The sequence below is a fragment of the Aplysia californica genome, unplaced genomic scaffold (assembly GCF_000002075.1).
Source record: "Aplysia californica isolate F4 #8 unplaced genomic scaffold, AplCal3.0 scaffold00205, whole genome shotgun sequence".
Taxonomy (NCBI): domain Eukaryota; kingdom Metazoa; phylum Mollusca; class Gastropoda; order Aplysiida; family Aplysiidae; genus Aplysia; species Aplysia californica.
In genome coordinates, this window is record NW_004797475.1 from 216,790 (window position 1) to 224,696 (window position 7,907).

The 7,907-nt window shown below is 35.7% G+C and overlaps 1 protein-coding gene across 1 annotated transcript in view; it reads right to left on the bottom strand.

The window, feature by feature from the left end:
• Nucleotides 1-458: 458 nt before the first annotated feature.
• Nucleotides 459-7,907, bottom strand: part of LOC101853855 (protein FAM166C A) — an 8,344-nt gene continuing 895 nt past the window's right edge. Inside the window, exons 2-4 of the mRNA XM_005099185.3 lie at nucleotides 6,664-6,937; nucleotides 4,852-4,964; nucleotides 459-1,503 (exon numbers count right to left, since the gene is read on the bottom strand). Coding sequence (XP_005099242.1) covers nucleotides 1,356-1,503; nucleotides 4,852-4,964; nucleotides 6,664-6,937 — 535 coding nt within the window. The 3' untranslated portion in view covers nucleotides 459-1,355. The remainder of the gene's footprint in view (nucleotides 1,504-4,851; nucleotides 4,965-6,663; nucleotides 6,938-7,907) is intronic.

Here is a 7,907-nt window from a genome sequence, read left to right on the forward strand (position 1 = left end):
CCTTGACATTAAACTTTTGCCCATGAGATATGTGGCTTCCACTGTGTAGTGTAATAGTTAAGCCCTTAACAATTACATGCAAAAGACATGGGTCCAGTTCCTGAAAGGGGAAGTCCCTTTTTTAAAGTATCTCCATCTTCCTTCAGGAATGTTGTTTTCAACTCAGCCAGGGTTGGCTCTGACAGACAGGGTCACAACAGTGCGTCTCCTGAATGACCTACATTGTGTTGATGAGATCGTAAAACGTTAACAATCTTGTGGCTGAAGAGCTGGAAAATGTTGCAATACCTCCAGAAGTACTAGAACTTCTAGTAGAAGCAATAGCATTTTTTTTTCTTTTTACAATACAGAATGTACTGTGAATCTCTTGTTTTTCAGCACTTTCCATCCTTCATTCTCTTTCAATCACCAGACATTTCACTTACAACCTTACAAAGAATCACTGAAACACATTGACATAAAAGAGTGATTGCTTTATTGCTCATCAGTTTAGAATACACTCTGTGATTGACCAATATAACAAAATAAGGACATGTAGTATCATAAAAACAATGCATCACAGCCGAATTTTGAAACAAAATAACGAAAGAAAATCATTGAAAGGAATAATAATTTTAACGACAAGTAATACACAAAGTAAAATTAATCAGAAAAAAACTTCAGTGCTTGCAATCAAAGTCACTTATATTCACTTTGAAATGCACTTGATAAAAAAATAAAAGCAATAAAAATAAAAAGAAATGGAAAAAGAAAAAAACATGTACGTCAAAGTTAAACATATAACATAAAGCAGGTAATTTTACTCATTTGTTTCGAAAGAAAAAGCCAAGTCATATTTCTCAAGAGTTTATTACAAGCAGTTTCTAGTTGGTACTGAATCGTTTTTCACATCAATTTAGAAAACATTTTTAAAACCCTTAAACACTACATGTATTTAACTTTTCAAATATATTTTTTGGCTTTTCATTTAATACATTCAGGCTCAACTTTGAGATCAGGAAACAAACAGATGTATGTACAGTTGCTTTGTTGAGTGAATCCTCATACTACCACTGTCATTTTCATCAAGCTCATCTTTGTGTCAACAGCTCTAGCTTTAAGCATTGGTTTTACTGATTTATATATATTGCGAAAGTCATCCTGCCAGTAAACCCAATATCTGTTCAGCCAGTCACAGTACTCTCAAGATTAAGTCTTACTTAAAAACCATGTTGAACGATTGTTCTCTGATGTTCCTATTTACATTTTATGATGTTTTAAGTTTATCCCAGCTCTCAAACAAATATAGAAGACCATTTTTTGCCCCTTTTCCAAAAGTCAGCAGGAGTGTTAGTTATGATAATAAGGAAATTAAATTAGCGTTTCTCAAATATGACATCCCTCATTTCACGATCTCTTTGTGATGAAGAGGTAACTCCCCTCTGGATCAGAGGTTTCCTCCGTGCAACATGCTCCAAGAAAGGAAGGTTGATATCATCCCGGTACTTCGTAGACAGGACAAGGCTGGAAACATTTATACAAACAGTCAGTTTTCAAGTATAATGATTCACATTTAAGTGTTGCATTTACTAGGTAATTTTTGTTATTTTTCACGATAGTGTTTTACATGCAGATTAATACCAAATGCTCTAAATTTGCTAATGTGATCAAAATCCTGGTTTCTACCGACTCTTAGGGAAGGAAGGTAACCAATTTAAAATATTCTGTACAATTACCATTTGCACTTTACAAAAAGAAACACACTAAGCTATAGCCTCTTCCGTAGTAGTTCATGAATGTTATTATAATTTTTAAGACCACACAAAAGTTTTAATGAGAAAGGGTAGAGGAATGATTCATTTTTAATCTTCCTTAGCTTCAAGAAATTTCCTAACTTACGACTAGCATGAAATTTAGTCACATCTATCCACAAACTTTTTTTCATATAAATAATAAGGAGTTGAACCAACTACACTCCTTGCATGTTTGGTAACAGCAAGGGAATTTTTTTTTAATTGAATATCACCCTCCATATATCTATTGGAAAGCTAAGAATTGTCTTGAGTTTAAAATTCTCAGCCTAAAACTAAAACTGCTCTCTCTCTCTCTCTCTCTCTCTCTCTCTCTCTCCCTCCCTCCCTCCCTCCCTCCCTCTCTCCCTCCCTCCCTCCCTCCCTCCCTCCCTCTCTCTCTCTCTCTCTCTCTCTCTCTCTCTCTCTCTCTCTCTCTCTCTCTCTCTCTCTCTCTCTCTCTCTCTTCTGTTATTATTTTTCAATGATTCATACTTCTGGTCAAAGCTTTAACTTTCATCTGTAATAATTCCATAAACTTCATGTCTCAAATTCAAATACATCCATGTCTTTATAACATTGTCAATATGTTCATGCTTCACAGTCTTGATCTAGTTTATATTTTCAATGATTTAGGATTTCAACAGTTGAAGCTTGAAATATTTCATGCTTGTAACTGTAAAACAAAAAAGTTATAGAGCAAGTAATTTCAAGTCACAGAAATACAACACCAACTATATATAGTGAACATGTCTATTTAATAGTGATGAATAAAAGTTCCTAGTTCACTGCAGAAAAACATCTTCTATTGTAAGTATGTGAGGCACTATTGTGAATTCATTCACAGCAACTCATGAAATTGTGATGTCTTTATATAAGTAATGTCAGCTAGATGTTCTTTCACTTCCAGTTTTTCAAAAATTGCTTTAAATAACAGGGAATGTATTTTTTAAAAGACTTAAAACATTACACATACATTGTGGAATAAACAAACCTTTGAGAAAGTAAAATCAAAATGCATATGAAAGGATAAAGTATTCTCCCCAGAGGCCAAAAGTCTATTTGGTCACTTCATTACATAAAATGAATTAGTTGACTCGAGACTGAGTTTTTTTTAAACTGATGTTCAATGTAAAAGAGTTTCAGTTTCATCAAATTTCTTTGTTTTGAGCATTTTAAATTTAAAGAAGTACTTTGATACAAGACCTCCTGAAATTATAAATTAATAAAAGTCTTACCTGGAGGATACCTGTGACTGTGAGCTGGAGCTCATGAATCAGGTGACAAATATCCTCTTCACGCAGAATGCAAACAAGGCTGTTACACACACAACACTTCAACCATTGCATGAACAAATTAAGTTAGTAGGGGGTGTTAAGCAAAATCCACAAACTTCCAAGCAATAGCAGATCAAGGTGCAAACACACATACAAACACATAAACGAGGCAAAAAGAGTCAAAATATCACATTATAAAGTGTGCAATGATCAAAACTTCATTCAGTTGCCGGACATCCTTTCTTGTCATTTCATGTCCCAAACATAGTTGTCTGCATATTTATTATATCATCATAGGCTATATAACACAGTGGGTGGTAGGAGGGCACTACTGGTAGGTCCTACTTCTTTTCTTTCCCTCTGTTATTTCTGTCTGTCTGTCTTACTTTTCTCCAGCACTTAATGACTTGTATTGTATATAATATATGCTTCTCTTTACTCAAGCAAACAAACAAACAAATTATATCACAGACACTCAATTAGGTTCTCCTAATCTTTGTCACTTTTCTCATTCTCATCCCTTCAAAGCTAACACATTAATTATATTTTAGGGACAATAGGGTGTTTTCCTCTTATGGAATCCAATAGAAAACAAAAAATGAACAATGCCCCTGGACGACTTAACATTAATGAACTGTTTGTTTTCTTTAATCTGTTGTTTCTCTGCTGTCAATAAAACCTCGTTCACACTTATACTTATATTGAATATTCTCTGCTCTTCATAAAAATAATAAGTGGCAAACTTTTTTCATTTGGAAAAAAAGTAATAAAATTTGTAACACATGAAGACAATTTTTTAAAACAAGTTAATTCATTTATTAAATTTCATAGCACTTTTCTAAACAGAAACAATACTAGAGTACTAACATCCCCAAACAGTCAATGCTTCAATTATCTACCACAAAACAGTGCTCAAGTAGGATAAAAGAAAGCTGAGGACTTGTTGAGATCAAATAGAACTGAGAACTGAGAGGGGATATAGAGACTTCCTTGTAAAGAAAATTTAATAAAACAGGTCTCCTAGGCTGCTTTCATTTCAGCATGTCAAAATGTAAAATGTTCTTTACTCAAATCACATTCCTATTTTGAAGGGCTGTCAAAATAACCATGCTGGTGCTTAAGTGAAGGAAAAAAGCGTAAACTGAGTGAATCATGCCCCAATCAGGCAAAACAGCACATCAGCCTATAAAGTCCACACTAACGAAAGCCCTTCTCTAAATTGAAGCCTAGGCCTATAGCACTGCACTCACATTATTTGAAAGCAAACATCTAGTCCCATTTAGCCTAGATATAAACAAAATCAATGATAGTGAACTTACAGTTGTAAAATATATCAGTAATTCTCTTGATTTTGTAATGATCAAGACACTAATTATGAATACCAACAATGCATCCTGATGAGATGAAAGACATTAAACTTACATACATTATATTTTGCTTTTGTTTTTGTTTTTACTCAAAAACTACACAAAATTTGTCAGGACAAAATCTAGTCTTCAAACGTATTTTACAACATGTCAGACGTTCACTGTGCAGCTAGTGTTACCATGTGTTCCACACTGGTGGGAGAAAAATTTGTTCAAATTCATTTTTGAGGTATGAACTTTACTTTTTTTCATTGTGATTGTGCTTTCCATTTGGAATACTTTTTTCACAGGTTTTTAACAAGTTGGTGCAATTCAAACTATTATGCCAAAAAAATTCAATGAAAACAGTAAAGTTAAGAAAATCAAATCCACACAGTTAACAATTCAAAGTGCATCAAAAATTGAACATCAATCAGCAGACGGCACTCATTCACTTACAAAGGGACATTTCTCTTAAACTGCTCTTGGGCTGATGCTGGTATGCTGTAGAAGTCTATGCTCTTGACTGTTCCGCTCTTATCCTTGTAGTGTTCACGGTGTGCTTGTGACAGCTGAGAAAAAAGAATAGAAAACAGGGTCTACTTTTTAGACACCATTATAACATGTTATGTTATAAACATTAAGAAATGGTTTTCCTGATATTGTTAAAGATACAGGCCATAGTTATTGAACAAACTATTTAGAGATTTTCCTTTCCAGCCATAAGATATCATTACAAGTGCAGTCATTCCATGAGGGAGGGGCTCCTGTGGTCTAGAATCTGGATAGCGACTGAAAATGTTCTTCTCTAAAATTTTCTCCTTTCACATCCTTTCCTGCTCTCTAACAATGTTCTGCCGTCTGCTTTCGTCTCCACATTCTGCCCTCACCTCCTTTGCCCCCTCCTCGGGGCCCCTGACTCTTTCTGCAGCCTTTCTACTGCTACTCATTGGCTCCTTCTTACTGCTGTCTTTCAGCCACATCCCTGATATTATGGTAGGAAAGATCTACACCTAGCCTACGAAAAATCTTGGAGGTCCTGTGTGCAAGTTGTACACGTTAAAGATCCCTTGGTGGTCCAAAATTGATAAGAGTAGACTTCAGCTGCCACCTGAGCAAAATTCAAAATTTCCTACCAATTACTGAAAATGTTTAATGTGTCCCGCTCACTCATATGACCTTATGCAGTTGCGAGCGTAGTAAAATACTTACACACACCAACCCCCCCCTCAAAAGCCATTCCATCGACTTGACTTTCTCCAAGACATGTGCTGTCTCTGCTATAATGTCTAGTGGGAGATGCCCACTTCTTAAGTAGGCCTACTGAAAGGGGAGAACCGTATTCATGTTCACACAGAAAAGTTAGCAACATAACAGATAGCCTACAGTCTCTGCATACAAAAGTCATTAAAAAATCCACCCCCCGACTCTCTTTTCATTGTGAAGAAAACGACTTCTTTTATTTGTTTTGTAAAAATCAAATAACATAATACTAGTAAAGTAAACTTTTCTTATTAAATTAAAAATGAAAATGTTGAGCAAGTGTTAGATATTTGAGCATTACCACAGACAACAAACTCGACTGACATGTCCACATTTCTCTCCCGCATAAATAAGTGAACAAAAGACTTTTTTTCCTGAGGAAGCTCATGTATCTTAAAGTTCACAAATCATTGCTGTCCATATTCTATCATTCAACCATAAAAAATACTATCAACTTCTGTAGGACAACATGGGCCGAAAACACAAGACATTCATCAATATAAATTAAAACTGAATCAATTAAAATGGAGAGCCTGCAAAATTCCGACATCTACATTCCCTTATTTGGATGAATTAAATACCGCTTGCACTTAAAAAAATCAATTTAATATTTTTTGGACACCCAACATCTCTTGTTCTCTCAAATTAAAATATCAATAAGAAGTAAAAGACCAGTGCTCAGAAGGTCATTTTTACCACCATCCATTAAACTCCTACCATCTTAATTATCTTATATATATAAGAATTGCTAAGACCTTTTCAGCATATTTCATCAGAACAAGATCAGGTTACTTCTATCAGAACAATGATTAGGGGCCTATGTATCTAGCTTAAACATTATTATTGTTGTTAACTATAACATTTAATGCTAACATTATATCATGCAAGTGACTGTGAGTCTGTTTGTGTGTGTATGTGTGTGTGCATGCGTGTGTGTATGTGTGTGTGTGTGGGCGTGTATGTGTGTGCATGTATGTGTGAGTGTGTTTGTGTGTGTGTGTGACTCACTCTATCAAACTGATACAACTCCTCTTTGCGGTCATGATCCACGTTGGACAGTTGGTACTTGGGAGCTTGGAGCCAGCGATCCTGGGTTCTTGTCCTGTTGCTGATGACAAGGTCAGGGTTGTGGGTGTAAACAGTTGGAAAAGAGCCACCTTTACAATAGGGATCAGCAGAACTGTTCAGCACAGAAGATCTGTAATCCTGAAAGTACTTGGCTGTTTGGTTTCCATATGTTTCACCATAATCATATTTGATCGTTGGGCAATATCCCCTATACCTGCAAGAAAAAACAAAACAAATAACATTGTGACAATGAACAAGTTATATTCAGTAAATTACCTCTTCCTCTTCTTACAGACAAGGAATTCAAGAAAAATGTCTTTCTTAGAACTTAGAGAGAAGCTTCTTCATAAATGTGATAGTTAAACATATACCTTGACTCTCATGATGAACCCACAGGCGCCTACCAGGTTATGCCCAAAGGATACTGAATACAGAACAGCATATGGCCTACCCACGTACATGCGGGAGGATATTCTATTCAGCTTTCAGAGAGGTATAAAGATTAAAAGGACAAGGATGGGTTGTGACATCCAGCCAAGCCCTCAACAGAAGCTCTCTGCTGTTCCCACAGATAAGATGTCAGAAAACCAAGGCCAGGACCAAGTCCACAGTGCTGCGGAGATCCAAACTGTTGAAGAAGACGGAGGGCTGACACAAACTAGAAGGCCCACAATCAACTTTCCTCCTGGTAACTTTTAACTCTTTCCATACACTATTATTTTATCAATTTATACATAATAATAATATACACTAATATACAGACAGACTAGTGGAGCAGTGTGTGGCAAGAGGTGTGGAAAATAAGTGACTTTCTTTTACTTTTAGTTTGAAATAAAATAATGAGAGTGTATACAGACCCGGTAACCGAGAACAAAGTCACAAAGTATACAGACCCGGTAGGGGAACTCTTTTGTGATTTCGGAAAGTTTCAGCGCCTCTTGGCAGAGGGTAGACCTAGGTTCTTCTAGATATATGGCCCAGGTCTAGATCTAGATAGACAGACATAAATCATTGATCTAGTTTCGAGGCTAGCCTAGATCTAGATCTAAATGAAGATTTCGGATGTCTTTTCGATGAACGATCATTTTTTCTCTGTTTTGGAGTTGGAGGAATCACAATTTAAAGAAAAGAACAATTATGTCATAATTTCAATTGAGCAGTCACCCTCTCTATTTTTCTCTCTC